The 17,627-nt window shown below is 41.0% G+C and overlaps 1 protein-coding gene across 1 annotated transcript in view; it reads right to left on the reverse strand.

Annotated features, from left to right (window-relative positions):
* Nucleotides 1–17,627, reverse strand: part of LOC126477750 (charged multivesicular body protein 7) — a 219,130-nt gene that overhangs the window by 52,145 nt on the left and 149,358 nt on the right. Inside the window, exon 4 of the mRNA XM_050103642.1 lies at nucleotides 264–383. Within this exon, the coding sequence (XP_049959599.1) occupies nucleotides 264–383 (120 nt within the window). The remainder of the gene's footprint in view (nucleotides 1–263; nucleotides 384–17,627) is intronic.

Consider the following 17,627-nt stretch of genomic DNA (forward strand, 5'->3'; position numbering starts at 1 on the left):
ATTGCCCATTCTGTCCAATCTATATAATGCAGTGTCTTACTCTAGATAAGCAACTCACACTAGTCCATTATTCTATGGCAGGCATTACATGACGTGGAATATGTTTTCCTTTCTTGAGAAGGGGCTAGCCACTCCAAACATCTAAGACAAATTAACACCCCACAGTGAGGTCTTACTGCAACTAACTTGAGGAGATCTGTTTCCTTTGGAATAGTTTTAAAAAGATTTTACAAAAGTATGGGTATAACAAAGATGGTTCATACCTTGCTATCGGATTCAGCTTCTCTTATACGTGATAATAATTGCTGGACATTGTCAAGAATTGCAGAGTTTTTTGTTATGGATGTCTCCAGTTGATGCTTCTTTCTCAAACACATTTTTGCCTGCAAAATAATCAGTAAAATATTAAGTCTGGTCATTATTACACAATTTTATCAAAACATTAAATGTGAAGAAACAAATTATTTTTTCTTCAGGTCCACCTGGTTTGAAGAAAAAACATTAGCACAGAGGGATTGAATATCAACAAAAGTCATTAAAGCATTCCCTAAAATAACTGTGGAACTACTAACCACAATAGTCAAGCCTCAGAAGAAGGTTGTTTTTCAGATACTCTGAAGTATGCAGTCTTAGGTCCCATTTTGTTTCAGTTTTACATGCACAATCTACTGTAAATATTAACTATCATTCAATTTCATTTCCTGATGACACATCTGTAACCATTAAAACTAATACTACTGACCAAATTCCCTCAAGCTGTCATAAATATCTTACAAATATTAGATAACTGGTTTGATCTAAACAGATTAAAATCAAACAAAATTAACTAAATCCAGTTAACAAAGTTTAAAACAAAAAAGGTAAGTTAAGTGATGTTCAGATCCATCACAAAAATGTAGTCTTTCAGGAAGCTAGTTGCGTAAAATTCATAGGAATACAAGTTGATAAAATTTATCTTGGGCTTCAAATGTACAGTATCTCAGAAATAACTACATAGCCGGGCATTCACAATGAAGATATTACACAATGCTACCATCTTGAATATCATAGCCATGTCAAATTAGCATTACAGTATGAAATTATATTTTGGGGTAGCTCAAACCATGTCTCAAATATTAACACTTCCAAAAACCATGATTAGAAATATGCACAATGTAAACTGAAGAAAACTCATTTTGCTCACTTCTCAAATATAGGAGTATTTTAAGTGTCCCCCTCACTGTACATCTATGAACCGACTGTCTTTGTAAACAGTCATCCTGATTTACTTGTGGCAAATCAATTTCAACATGATTACCACTACAGGAATCAAAATAATTTGATGTAGCCCACTAGTCCTTTAAAGCTATATACTCAAACACCAGATTATCTGGGTATGAACATTTATATCATAGTAAATCAATAAGAATTACCCAACATTAATTTAAAATCAGTAAAAGCAAAATTATATGGCAAACTGGTACTGCAATGTTATTATTCAATTAAAGAGTTCATGAAGGATGATCTGAAAATTTGAGCAGGAGAGAACAATACTTAGGATTAAAGTATTTTTTTAAGGATCATCAATTGTGTATCCAGGCAATATATTATATCAATGATATTTTAAGAAAATCTATAAACAAATTTGTGTGTTTTGACAAGTCTCCTGTACACTATGTAAATGACTTGAAGTTAAATGTTGGGAGACAATATACTTCTATTAATTACCTTAAGCAATTTATCTGCATTCATACACTGTTCTCAAATGATACACAGTTTTAACAGAATGTTTCATTAGCCACTTTACTAAGAATTAATCTCACATAGCTGAAAAGATTATATGACATCTGACAGCAAATGAAACAACTTGCAATAAGAAAGGCCTCAAGAAAACTTGTTGTTGTTGTTGTTGTTGTTGTGGTCTTCAGTCCTGAGACTGGTTTGATGCAGCTCTCCATGCTACTCTATCCTGTGCAAGCTTCTTCATCTCCCAGGACCTACTGCAACCTACATCCTTCTGAATCTTGCCATATATAAAATGGTTGGCATTGAAGGAAAAGGAACAGTGTAGCCCAATAGTTTACCAAACAAACATTACAAAATGCTTGGATGTACTTCATACACAACTGATATATATTTATGAAGGATGAAATACATTCTTCAAAATGTGGTAAATATCACATTTTCTGCCATTTACCATGTCTTATGCTTCATTATTAGTCTTACTGGGAATTTACAATTACATCCTTTACTCCTGTTCTCAAGCAGGAGATTGCAAAAATTTTATTTAACTGTTACCAGAAATTAGTCAGACATCAGTGTGCAGAGTAGTGTGCTAAATATGAATCTTTAACTTCCTCTAGATACCCAAGGGATATGTTTAAACAACCAAACCACACACTAATCAACAATTATGGGTGTAAAATAAAATAAAAAAGTGCTGGTATTAGTCACAAATCTTCCACCAACAAGAAAGGCGTCACAGTAAACAGGAAATTAATTTAAATCTATAGTTTGGCTGTTTTGCTTTCATAGCCAAGTGACTTTCTCAGAGAGAAATGTAACTGAATGATAATGGCCTGGTAGTAATGCATAAGGAACTCACACAATCAGTTTTTTGCAAGAACAATGGCATCAGTAAAGATATATGCAGAGTGTATGGTAATAGTGGATATATATATATATATATATATATATATATATATATATATATATATATATATCTTTCCTGATGAGGCAACAGTTTGTTGCGAAAGCTTGAATTTTGTGTGTATGTTTGTGTGTCTATCGACCTGCCAGCGCTTTTGTTCGGTAAGTCACCTCATCTTTGTTTATATATATATACACTCCTGGAAATTGAAATAAGAACACCGTGAATTCATTGTCCCAGGAAGGGGAAACTTTATTGACACATTCCTGGGGTCAGATACATCACATGATCACACTGACAGAACCACAGGCACATAGACACAGGCAACAGAGCATGCACAATGTCGGCACTAGCACAGTGTATATCCACCTTTCGCAGCAATGCAGGCTGCTATTCTCCCATGGAGACGATCGTAGAGATGCTGGATGTAGTCCTGTGGAACGGCTTGCCATGCCATTTCCACCTGGCGCCTCAGTTGGACCAGAGTTCGTGCTGGACGTGCAGACCGCGTGAGACGACGCTTCATCCAGTCCCAAACATGCTCAATGGGGGACAGATCCGGAGATCTTGCTGGCCAGGGTAGTTGACTTACACCTTCTAGAGCACGTTGGGTGGCACGGGATACATGCGGACGTACATTGTCATGTTGGAACAGCAAGTTCCCTTGCCGGTCTAGGAATGGTAGAACGATGGGTTCGATGACGGTTTGGATGTACAGTGCACTATTCAGTGTCCCCTCAACGATCACCAGTGGTGTACGGCCAGTGTAGGAGATCGCTCCCCACACCATGATGCCGGGTGTTGGCCCTGTGTGCCTCGGTCGTATGCAGTCCTGATTGTGGCGCTCACCTGCACGGCGCCAAACACGCATACGACCATCATTGGCACCAGGGCAGAAGCGACTCTCATCGCTGAAGACGACACGTCTCCATTCGTCCCTCCATTCACGCCTGTCGCGACACCACTGGAGGCGGGCTGCACGATGTTGGGGCGAGAGCGGAAGACGGCCTAACGGTGTGCAGGACCGTATCCCAGCTTCATGGAGACGGTTGCGAATGGTCCTCGCCGATACCCCAGGTGCAACAGTGTCCCTAATTTGCTGGGAAGTGGCGGTGCGGTCCCCTACGGCACTGCGTAGAATCCTACGGTCTTGGCGTGCATCCATGCGTCGCTGCGGTCCGGTCCCAGGTCGACGGGCACGTGCACCTTCCGCCGACCACTGGCGACAACATCGATGTACTGTGGAGACCTCACGCCCCACGTGTTGAGCAATTCGGCGGTACGTCCACCCGGCCTCCCGCATGCCCACTATACGCCCTTGCTCAAAGTCCGTCAACTGCACATACGGTTCACGTCCACGCTGTCGCGGCATGCTACCAGTGTTAAAGACTGCGATGGAGCTCCGTATGCCACGGCAAACTGGCTGACACTGACGGCGGCGGTGCACAAATGCTGCGCAGCTAGCGCCATTCGACGGCCAACACCGCGGTTCCTGGTGTGTCCGCTGTGCCGTGCGTGTGATCATTGCTTGTACAGCCCTCTCGCAGTGTCCGGAGCAAGTATGGTGGGTCTGACACACCGGTGTCAATGTGTTCTTTTTTCCATTTCCAGGAGTGTATATATATATATATATATATATATATATATATATATATATATATATATATATATATATATATATATAGTTCTTGCAAAACAAACACACAAACACACACACACACACACACGCACACACACACACACACACACACACACACACACGCACACGCGCGCATTTTGATATAAAGGAAGTATGAGATGACAGTTTTCAGCCAATGAACTCAAATGTAGAGACAGTTTTTAATATGTGTAACTGTTAGTAGCCTTCCATAGTTTTTAGTCTCCCACGAGATTTGTGACGATCTAATCATTAAAAATTTGTTTCTGTGTGGGTCCACAGTCTCTAAATATTTAGAAATGAAAACATGATCAGTCATAGGCTGTAGAAGCCAATTTTGATACTGTGTCATTTCCAAACACATGCGCCACATCAGCTTATGTACATCACGTTTTACACTGTGTAACTATAGGTTCATTTTACACATATATGGCTACGGTCATAATACACCAAGTCAAATGATAGTAGCTGCAACTACGAGTACTGCAGTACACACATGTGAATAAAAATGAGCGGTTCTGTAGGCTTTCACTATGTATGAAAACTGATGAACTGTCTTCCTATGTTTTGATTAAATCTGACTTGACAAAGTTTAAAACTTTATGAGTTCAATGCATTTTCAGAAGCTTCTCTGATCCTTATGCTTTGTGGACAATAAATGTGCTTCAAAGACAATGAACCACTTGTTTTTAATGGGACTAGTCTTTGATGCTGTTGTGATGAATTTTCACAGTCAGCAGTTCAAATAGAAGTGATCGACAGATGGGTGTTCGGTTTTCAGACTGGCTATATGGCACACCATGACTTCTTCTTCTGCACCAACCTCTTCATGTCAATGAACCACTTACACTCAAAGTCAGTGATTATTTTTTGGATATTCTTTGGCCTCTGTCTTCCCTTATAGTATTTACCCTTTACAGTTCCCTCTACTACAATGGAAGTTATCCCCTGCTGCCTTAGCACATGTCCTATCATCCTCTCTCTTCTTCTAGTCAATGTTTTCTGAATATTTCCTTCCTTGTTGATTCTATAAAGGAACTTCTCATTTCTATGACTGCCCTTTTTAGGGATGTCCATTGAACTGTTGACTGTGGTATTCATTATTTACAGTTTCAGGGAACTTCAAAAGCATATCATTATTCCTCCACATTTCTCTAGCCATTTCTTTACACAATGATTCTTGTTTTATGATTCTCTTAAATTTCAGTTTACTGGTGGTCATCACCGATCTGAGTCTATACCTGTTTATGGGTCTGCTTTACAATCCAATATCTGAGCTGTCTGTTCTAATGATAAGATTCTGTTTTATAGAGGAGAGGTCGGTGTTTTATAAAGGAGAGGTCTGTGTTGTTTAAGAGAGAGGCCTTCTACAAAAATATGGAGTCATTACATCAAACATTTTGGATTGCCTCTGAAAACCTATCATAACACATATTGGGGAATTCCATTATCAGCTGTCCCATTAATGAAACAGGATGAATAAATAAGGTTATGAAACAAGCCAGCCAGTGAAAACAGCCACGTATTTTTTTGTATCTGTAGTACAGAACCACACATTTAAAAGTATAAGCTAAAATCAACATTAACCGAACAGAATGTTCGTAATGCATCATAGGTTTACGCTTTATGGTTGTTGTTGTTGTTGTTGTTGCTGCTGCTGCTGTTCTTGTACCTGAAGAAGCCAGCATGGATTTTCAGCTGCCCAGTACTGCATGTTATGTAAATTTACATCACCGTCATTTGTGAACGTTGCTTTGTCGGAACAAACATAGTGGTGACTCCCAAACAACGCAGAGCAGAGCAACAAAGTTCAACACAGCTTTTGAAGTCACGTCCTCTGAGTGTTTGATGTAGTTGTTGATGATAAGGGTGGAATCTGTGTCGATGCAAGATATGAATGACACTCTTCTGGCTGATCCCATGTTTCTTGACAATATGTCTCGTGCCACCATTCATTGTATCAAAGTAGCATGTCTAACTTCTCCTTGTTGCTGTACCAGTTTGTGTGCAAGGAATTTTGAAGCAGAAATGACCTGCCGATGGACTACAGAATTCCTGGTAGTTCTGCAGTGCAGGCAAGTAAACAAATTGGTTCAAATGGCTCTGAGCACTATGGGCCTTAACTGCTGAGGTCATCAGTCCCCTAGAACTTAGAACTACGTAAACCTAACTAACCTAAGGACATCACACACATCCATGCCCGAGGCAGGATTCGAATTTGAGACCATAGCGGACGCGCGGTTCCAGACTGTAGCGCCTAGAACTGCTCGGCCACTCGGCAAGTAAACAGTTGAAAGATTTCATACGATGACATAGCCTGGTGCGACAATGTTTCCAACACAATAGCTGATTCCGACTGACTTGCCTTTCAATTTTAGAATATTTCTTTGATTCTTTTGCAGAGAATTTCAGGTGTCAACCTCAACATTAAAAAGTATACCATTCTATTTTAAACATCATACTTGCTTCAGTATCTCGATCGATACACGAGTTAAGACTCTTCATCACACACAGAAGTACATGCACCTTAGCATACTATCGTTTGCTGAAAACCTTGTTTCGATATCTGGGACTGTTCACGAAATACAAGGGGTGTTACGTCTTAAGTGACACGCCATATATTCACGCCGGTACTGAGATTTTGCACTATAATCAGTGTTTTGTGACCATCAAATCTGGCGAAAGTGAGAGAGCATAAACAATATACATACTAACCTGATGACAGAAGGGTTGAAGGTAGGTTGCAAGAAAACACAAATAGGCATTCGTGTCACACAAAATTTAATGAGCTGAATGGTTAATCTGACTCGTCAATTGCGAGCTTCACACTGGAGTCCTTATTTCTGGTAGATAAATATGCTGCGAAAAGTTGCCAATTAGGAATGGGGGAGTGCACAAGTAAACTTCGCAAGTTAGTGGATACAATTTCGTAGATCTTGCTGCAAGTACCTGTCAAACTTGGCAGTTGCTAGACATTTCTCTCAAACATGTAGAAGTTTTGTGTGTTCATTAACGGTACGAAAATTGCAGTGTCGAAAATGAGAATGGTGCAAAGGCATATGGGCCGAAATATATGTTCCGTATCCGCAAATGGCCACCGTCACCCAAGGAAATGCAAAATGAATCTACCAATTACTTTGTTTCACCACCAAGGGACGTAGAATGGCAGTGCAGAAGTCTTAATTTCAGAAGATTTCTTAAATGTTAGAGTCAACATACGTGACTTACATTTGTAATAAAAGTAATAAATATTGTTTGCATGAGGCTATCTCTTGACGATACAGCTTACTGCATTTTTGTATCCTGCTTTGCACAATAAACAAGAGGTGTTCCCAGCATGCGTCCCACATTCTTGGAAAGTTTTTAATCTGAGCAAAGTCCTCTGATTTAGTTCGTTCAACTATGTTTCTTGATAAATATGTAGGCTACGCAATTCTGAACTCAAACATCTCTTTTTTTGAAACTTCCTAGCAAATTAAAACTGTATGCTAGACCAAGACTCTGTGTTTTGAGTCCCGGTCCGGCACACAGTTTTGGTCCGTCAGAAAGTTTCAAATCAGCGCTCATTCCTCTCCAGAGTGAAAGTTCATTCAGGACTTATTTTAAATTTGTTTCTCATTAAGATTTTTCTTTCATAATAACAATGCGACAACGGGAGCGGCTGCTCTGGTTTTAATCATGACACTCAACTTCCGTTTGCTATCACATGACGCGACTTTGTGAGAACACTTCTACAAGTAGTTGCAGCAAGTTCCTGAAATTAACTTGCCCAAGAGACTTGCTGAAGTGTTTACATTAGAACAAAGACTTTCACAAGTTCTTGCAGCAGTTACTTGCTGAAGTGACTTGCTAGTGGACATACACACTTCAAGATCGAGCCCAACCATTTCTGAACGCAATGCCGCGACGCTGCTGAGGGGGAAGGTCTGCAAATTGCAGTCGTCGGAAAACTACAAAAGATGAGTGCGCTTTTGGAAGCAACGAAGATTGCTGTCAGCTGAGGCGGACAAATTGTTTCAGAGACAGCCGAGGACACTAAATGTGAAACACGCAGCGTATTTCATATTTATCTGACGTGTGACTACTGACTCCTCTTGATTATTTTATAAATTAATTACAGTGCCTGCCACTTTCTCTCAAGTGAAAACCGCGTGGCATTCGTCTAGAAAAGGTGGCATTGAGCTACAAGTTTACCGTACACATGACACTACAAGGAAACAACACAAGACATTTCAGTTCAAATGCCTACATGATTCGAAGAACATCGAAAAACTATATCTTGCACGTTGATTTGGACACAGTGGCCAGCCTGTTACCAATCCGAAACCCAAAAATAAAAAAAAGACATGCTATGTACACTGACAATTCAAAGGCACATGAAATATGACAATCCTTAGACCATAGCTAATAGCTGTGGACGTAACGGAGGGCAAAAAAACCAATAACTACGTGCTATGCAAACTGCAGCTGAATATTAGACTTTTTGTCATTTATAGCAGAAATCAAGCATTGATTTTAAGAATTGAATGGCTAGTTTTATTACTACTACAGACGTAGCAATACAATTAACCGTCTTTGCCGGCCGGAGTGACGGTGCGGTTCTAGGCGCTACAGTCTGGAACCGAGCGACCGCTACGGTCGCAGATTCGAATCCTGCCTCGGGCATGGATGTGTGAGATGTCCTTAGGTTAGTTAGGTTTAATTAGTTCTAAGTTCTAGGCGACTGATAACCTCAGAAGTTAACTCGCATAGTGCTCAGAGCCATTTAGTTAACCGTCTTTGTCTGAAATACCCAATATTACTGCGATTCTTATCGTCTTTACGTTTTGCCACGTGAAAACTGAAACACTGTATCGATAGTTCTGCTTACATGCAACTTTCTGTTGCAGTGAATCTTTTCATTCACCACTTCCACAGGAGTAGAAGCAAAATATTAGTTTGGCACATGGAATAGTTTTCTGAGGATTCCACAACAATATGTGTGAAATGTTTAATTGTGGTGTCCAGTATAACATATTTCATTTCAAGACTTTTTTCCATGAGTTCAATCTCTTTAAAAGTCGGTTGAGCTAGATTCTAGATACACTTTCGTGCATAGTTCTAGTATCGTTGTAGCCATTTTCGTTCTACTCGCTATTACGAAATATGAGCAACTTTAAGATTCTCACTTCTGCGATGGATTTTGTTAGGCATTACTTCAGCATTATTATTGCGATGTAGCTATGTGGAATGCATTCTAAGGCGATGAAAGTTCTGCACTAAATAAAAGCCATAGATAAAAAAGTGGTCGCCACGAAATTACAGACACCTCAATATCATACCTGCTGCCTGCAGTCCGCCGGCTGTGATTCGCCCGTCTCATAGCTTTGTCTTCCCATGTACACTGTTAACACTGAAAAACGTTAGTGACAGCTGAGTGTTCTGTATTACTGTGCGATATCGTGTGTTCACGTGTGGTTGCAGGCTTCCGTGGAGCGGTGCATTGGCGTGTGTTTGGTAGTGAGCGAAACGCAGGAGCAAGGGCCTACGTGTAGTGCGACTCCGATCGGTGTGCGCAAAGAGCGAAAAGTCATTCGAAAATAGTCTAAAATTGTGTATCGAATCTACTGAAGATTTTTTATTATCTGGTCGACAGTGAAAACGCCAGGAATAACATAAATTTTGCGCAAGTACATAAAATGACAACAAAACCTTGTGGTATGTCCGAATCGGCTGTATTCCGTATTAACAGTGCAGTAACATCGGCAGAATCTCAAGTGACCATGTATTTTGATTCTCCAAGAAAGGAATGTACAGTAAATGAAAAGCAAAATTACGGAATTTGACGATTTTAACGAAAAGTTAGCACGCAGAACTGTACTTCGACACTATGACACGGGAAAGTATCCGACGGCTAGAGAAATAGAGTTATTTTCGTGAAAAAATTAATTACTCTGGCTCAGAGACCGTTCTTTGTCTTCTCCGCACAACTGATTTTTGATTCAGGAAGTATAATGACGGACCAAAACTTTTAATGGAATGCAGAAACATTGCAGTAGCAAAAATGAATTTTTGTGTAAAGTGCACTTACTGTGTGCTGAGGACAATAGTGCTGTAGTATGCTTCGATAAAAGTTGGGTTTCATAAAACCACACGCAAAAATATATTTTGCTCGATTTCAATGGATATACTGGCCTGAAAGTGCCTACAGTTATTTTTGTATAGCGTATACCGGCGATCTGTGTGATGGGTACAGTGACGGAGGGTCAGAAAGGGTTGCAAAGAAATTTTCGGGTAGTAGGGAATAGATGAGCCTGGCGGCGGCATAGAAGCTCTCGCGCGCTGCCGCGCAGTCTCTGGTAAATAAAATGCGTTCACACATGACACGGAACAATAATTAGTCTCATATGTTGCCAGAGTTAATTTCGTAATTTTCTTCACAAGTTTCTCGCTGGAAGTTCAATAGATCGCAAATTCATCAGCGACTACGTGTTTCGTTGCACAGGCGGAACAGTTTCACACCTCTTACGGATCTTATTTTTTAATCTCGGAATACTTTTATATGGTTTCAAGACAAAATATATATTACATTCATCTATAAAATTTGAGAAGGTCCATATATTATTTTCAGCCCAAATATGTGAATGGTTCTATTTTTTCGACAGGCTGAAGTAAAAAAAAAATATTTTTTTCAAAATCTGTTGTAACTTTTTTTGCTAGCGGCTGGCAAGAATTTCCCTTTGAAAAGTACTCCATGATATTCTACACTAAAAATGGATATGTCTAGTATTTCGTTCGGAATTTTTACTAACATCTGAGATGACCTTGAGGTACCTACTTGCGTGACGGCCACTATATTAACTACAAGTAAATTATTTACTTCTTATCACTGAACTGCTTCCGAAAGAAAAGCAATTATGATTGAAATAAAGGTGATTAACTTAAAATATAAAGTGCTGAGTTTCGTAATATTATCTGGCGAAAGGGGACTAGACTTTCAGAGTCGATATTCAGGCTGTTTTATATTTCGTTGTTCGAGGAATCTGCTGCACGTGTCGATTTTAAAGATTCAAATTATTCAGTTTAACGCCAACAATAAACAGAAAGTTTATCCAATGCTAAAAGCCTGCAGATAAGACGGGAGCTCTTATCGTACTGAATATTAAAACTCGAAATTAAAGTACTATTACAACTACTCTCGTAGCAGTCATGTATTTACAATAATTCCTGGAAAGCGCTATTATACCGTTCCATGTAATGTCCGAGTCGTAAACAAATTAAACATTTCTGTTTTATGAATTTTGCTTAATCGAACACATACACTAAAACAATATCAAGACAGGAAGCTTAACGTATTAGAAAACGTTGATTACAGATATAACTCCTGCAGGAAGTTAAACATTAACACTCTGCAGTCAGTCACAAAATCTTCGTCATTCGACGAGTTTTCGATCCGGCTATGTTATCTATAGGCTAAGCGACAGTCGGTACTGAGATGCAGCTGATAATGGCCTGCCTTCCCCACAAGCGTCGATGTTTTAGCTGACGAAAATTTCATATTGTCTGTATATGAGAGGTTCTCACGCTTAGCATCTACCTTCCGGCGGTCTGAGCTTTTGGACATACTGGGTGGTAGGGCAACAATGCGGCTTTATTCACAAAGTACGTGAAATGATCCGCACTTAGCCAAATCGATCTTCGAATGTTTGCCCAATAGGCAACAGTGTATGCCACAAGATTGAAAAAAAGGTGACACATTAAGCCAATTCGAATGGGGAGGGAGGGCGAATTCATAAAAATCCACGCAAAAACTGTGATAGGGATACATAAATCTGAAACATATTGTACGAACCACTACCGGCAGCGGTCGGCGATGTGGCTACCACACGCTTCTGCAGTGGCGCGTGACTCAGAGACGGCGTGTTTTAATTATAGTGGTTGAAAGATTTTCATTGCCACAATTTGGCAGGCAAGGTAAGGAGAGGAGACGTGGTGGGGGAACAGTTACTGATCACAATAATCTACTCCAAAGTCCTGGCCTGAATTTCAAATCCAGCAGCAGTGACTATGGGGTTAGGGCAAGTCACACACTTGTTGATCGTCTGTCAGTCGAATGAGGACGAAGTTCGGCGGCCCCCTTGATAGTCTATGTCCCGGTTTCGGGTTTCCTCCTCATCATCACATCATCAAGACACTACACACACACACACACACACACACACACACACACACACACACACACACATTCACGCCACCTACACAGGGCAGTTACACTTACAAAAACTAGTATACAAACTGCCCAAGCGGCGTCAATAAGCTTGCGCCGAACGAATTCGTTATCCTCTCAACTACCAACTACCACGAAAGACTTAAGTTGCAGTTAGCTTGGATATGTCATCTGTATCTAGTTGACTTTCCTCTGATTTGATATTTTTGCTGATTTTCAATTCCACGTCACATAACCCAATATCTGTCACTACGGCCACCGCCTCTGTGACGATGTTTGATGACGTTTTCGCAGTTTACTGCGTGATGAGGAGTCTAAACTTCTTCCCCACAACCTAGAGCACATTGCACCATATATTTAAAAGAACAATAACGTTATAGTAAGCAAATTAACGGATCTTCAGCTATTCCTATTCTACTATCAACAAAAAATCTCATCAATCAGCTTCGAGAAATTTTTGCGCCATTCTTCTCATAAAGCTTGTGGGAAAATTCAAGTTTGTTTGTAAAGTTCAGTACAATTATGTTTCCAGGATATTAAAAAAAATAAAATGCTGGAGGAGAAAACTACTCACAGACATCACCTACGAAACAAATTTTTCATTTTGTGCCTTCCCTACAACAGAGTTGCAAGAAAACCACTGAATGTCAACTTTTACACTTCAAACATGACCGCTGGCCGACGCACCGTGGAATGTGGCAGCTGCTTGTGAACACGTGAAGCTGGCAAACGTTTTTCCCGTGCCATCTTGCCGACAAAGGTAGGCACTGTACCAAGGAATAGTGGTTCGATTTCTGTGGTCTCTGAAAGGCCATTAGGAAAGCAACTCAAACACAAAGCCTTCGGACGCTGGCATTCGAGCTAGAAGGAGTAAAAGTAGAAATATAGTTTGCATAAAAGTATCTGAAGATGTCAGAGTAATTCTTGTTAACTTCTTGTAATATTGCTGTACAGTTCTTATAAATATTTTAAAAGGCTTCCTGTTCGCTTTTAGCTGTAACTTCTTTATTGCACTGTGGCATAATATAATAATAAATCTTTTGGTTGAAAATGACAGAACGGTCGAAATCGCAATAACGCAATACACAGCTACAGCTAAAAGCAAAAATGAAGTTATTTAAAAATGGGTAATAATTGTTGGGTGATTCACAGAGAAACGGGGAAAACAAACTTGAAATGATCAACTAAACTGCAAACTGCAGTTTACATTTCTTATATTACACAAGAAGTACTCAAAAGTACTTAAATGTTAAGAAACACCCTAATTTGAGATACAGTATGTGATCAAAAGTATCCAGACACCCTCAAAAACATATGTTTTTCATATTAGGAGCGTTGTGCTGCCACCTACTGCCAGGTACTCCATATCAGCGACCATAGTAGTGATTAGACATCGTGAGAGAGCAGAATGTGGCGCTCCGCGGAACTCACGAACTTCGAACGTGGTCAGGTGATTGGGTGTCACTTGCGTCTTACACGTCTGTACGCGAGACTTCCACACTCCTGAACATCCCTAGGTCCACTGTTTACGATGTGATAGTGAAGTGGAAACGTGAAGGGACACGTACAGCACGAAAGCGTACAGGCCGATCTCGTCTGTTGACTGACAGAGACCGCCGACAGTTGAAGAGGGTCGTAATGTGTAATAGGCATACTTCTATCCAGAGTACCACACAGGAATTCCAAACTGTATCAGGATCCACTGCAAGTACTATGACAGATAGGCGGGAGGTGAGAAAACTTTGATTTCATGGTCAAGCAGATGCTCAATAAGCAACACATCACGCCGGTAAATGCCAAACGACGCATCGCTTGGTGTAAGGAGCGTAAACATTGGACGATTGGCCGGCGGAAAAACGTTGTGTGGAGTGACGAATCACGGTACACAATGTGGCGATCTGATGGCAGGGTGTGGGTACGGGCGAATGCCCGGTAAACGTCATCTGCCAGCGTGTTTAGTGCCAACAATAAAATTCGGAGGCGGTGGTGTTATGGTGTGGTCGTATTTTTCATGGAGGGGATTTGCACCCCTCGTTGTTTTGCGTGGCACTATCACAGCACAGGCCTACATTGATGTTTTAACACTCTGTCGTCCTGCGACACTACAGTGGTGTCGCGCGTGAAATAGCGGTCAACAGCCGGCGACACCACAGTGGTGTCATGGTGTCATGAGCGTGGTACACAGTGGCCGGCGACAGCATATTCGTATCTTTTGCATTCTGTTGTTGTTTTGTTTAGGTAGCAATAAGTTACACACGTCACCAAGTTTTTTTGTTTTTATAAGTTCATGTGCCTTTTCATCAAAGCAGACGAAAGAGACCATACGTCTCATCATGATCCGGTCGACAGACTTTCCGGTCACATACAGTAACACCAACTAATAGGCCTACGTATTTCCGAAACGAAAAACGAAGGATTGCGGACTTATGAGAACTAACAATGAGATTAGTAAAACGTAACAATTTATAATCTCCCGATGATGTCAAGAACGGCCGGCGACAATCCAAATAATCCGAATTAGCGCTGCCGGCGTCAAGCGAATAAATTTGTACGAGACGTGCGGACGGCAAAATGCTACGTACCTTCTTGCTTCCCACTGATGAAGAGCAATTCGGGGATGGCGAATGCATCTTTCAACACGATCGAGCACATGTTCATAATGTACGGCCTGTGGCGGAGTGGTTATACGACAATAATATCTCTGTAATGGACTGGCCTGCATAGAGTCCTGACCTGAATCCTATAGGACACCTTTGGGATGTTTTGGTACGCTGACTTCGTGCCAGGCCTCACTGACCGACATCGTTAACTCTCCTCAGTGCAGCACTCCGAGAAGATTGAGCTGCCAATTCCCTAGAAACCTTCCAGTATCTGATTGAACGTATGCCTGCGAGAGTGGAAGCTGTCATCAAAGCTAAGGGTAGGTCAACACCTTATTGAATTCCAACATTACCGAAGGAGGGCGCCACGAACTTTTAAGTCTTTTCAGCCAGGTGTCCGGATACTTTTGATCTCATAGTGTATACTTTATTAAACATAAATGGTTAACCTTGTGTTCATGTAATTCCCTGTCGAACACTTCAACTGCTGCATAAATGTTAGTGTCGTCGGCTGGAAAGGAAATTTTTAACAAGTGAAACATTTTGAATAAAAGGTGAAATAAAAACAGGACATTGTGCAGTCTACATGAGTAGTTTACACGAATTGTAAATACACATTTTTAATAAAAAATAAATGAGCACCACGAAGGAATTATACGATGGGGACGAAAATCGGTAGACATGTACAGACGAAGAAATGATTGTAATCTCAAGAGTTGGATTAGTTATTCAGGTTGGTTGGTTGGTTGGTTTAAAAGAGGGGGAAAGGGACCAAACTACGAGGTCATCGGTCCCTAGTTCTTCAGGTGAAAAAGCTTCAGAACCTGAGCAAGTCAACGACGCTTTGGTCCAACTCTGGCCCTATGCAAGCAGGTATTTGGCTTGGCATTGTCGGCATTGATTGTTAAAGTTGTTGGATGTCCTCCTGAGAAACATCATGCAAAACTCTCTCCAACTGGCAAGTTATATCATCAAAATCCAGTGATAATTGGAGGGTCCTGCCCATAATGCTCCAAACGTTCTCAGTTGGGGAGAGGTACGGCGACCTAGCTGGCCAAGGTGGAGTTCGGCAAGCACTAAGCCAAGCAGTAGAGACTCTCGCCGAGTGCGTGAGGACATTATCTATCTTGTCATGAAGCGCAACAAAACAGGACGTAGAATATCGTCGACGTACGGCTGTGATGTAAAGGTGCTGCGGATGACAACCAAAGGGGTCCTGCTGTGAACAGAAATTACACCCAGACCTGATGGTCGGATCCTATGGCGGACGGCAGTCAGGTTGGTATCCCACCGATGTCCTGGTCGTCTCCCAACACGTCTTCGCTGGCCACTGGGGCTCAATTCGAAATGCGATTTATCACTGGAGGCAATTATGCTCCAGTCTATGAGATTTCAGGCCGAAGAACGTGATGATACGCCATAGAAATGTTGGCAAAAATGAGTGCATTCGTGACGGCCAAATTTTCGAGCACGTGACGTACCGTTTGTTATTCAAGACGAATCCTCGTTGTAAGTATCCACGCGTTGATTGAAGTTAGAGCACCCTATGAATGAATATTTGTAGCCGTGAAACGACTAGCCCACGAGAACCCACCCACCTCGCGAATGTGATATGGGAAACACATGGATGGCTTAAGAGTTTAAGTGCCAAACTACAAATCCAAATATCCGCAGTTGGACTTCTATTCGGTCTTAGAATATTTCTGTCACTTATCATGTCCGTCACTTCTGCCAATCTCAAAACTGCGAAGTTACACCTGATTCGCAGGGCATCTCGGGGGAATGCGACAACTCTTATTGATAAGTGCCAACCAGAATACGTGCTTGCGTAAGACCCGGAGGTGGACCGATGCCTTACTAACTTGCGTGATTTGTGACGCTCATTCTCTGGAATAAATCATCCTATTTTTCATTTGTTTTTCTGTACATGCACATTACATCTTTCTACATCCGTCCCATTCCGATTTCTTGGTGGTGTGATTCTTTTAAGTGTGTATGGCGCCCTTCGGAATATATTTCCACACGATGTTCGTATAATGTCCCGGCTAACTCTATGAAACTTTAATATTGATTTCTTTTGGAAGCGTATCTGCAGCTTTTCGAGAAAAGTCTGATTCAGTCAATACTTGGGAGAGCGAAGCAGCTATTGCCTTATGTTGCAATTACAATAATTGGTTTCTGTAAATAGCAATTTGCTGGAACGTAATCTGATCACTGACGCCTTTCATACAATAGGTCGACATATTAACATGTTACTTCGTTCAACTTTGCGCGAATGTGTTTATGTGAAAAGATAGGACGAAGTTTCGGAATGGCTACATATGTGGAGACAAAACAAATTTCAAGGCAATAGATCTGATTAGATATCGGGGACCTTTAATGCAACGAGTACGATTAGATAGCGTGTAGCATGACAAACCTAAGAGGATGCCATTCCAACCGAAATACATAACGTTTATAAAGAGCGGCGATGAACGCACGCACAGGAGCCACCGAGCAACAATACGGACGCAATTGTGTAAATTGCTTAAGAAG

This window comes from Schistocerca serialis, chromosome 1 (assembly GCF_023864345.2).
Source record: "Schistocerca serialis cubense isolate TAMUIC-IGC-003099 chromosome 1, iqSchSeri2.2, whole genome shotgun sequence".
Classification (NCBI taxonomy): Eukaryota; Metazoa; Arthropoda; class Insecta; order Orthoptera; family Acrididae; genus Schistocerca; species Schistocerca serialis.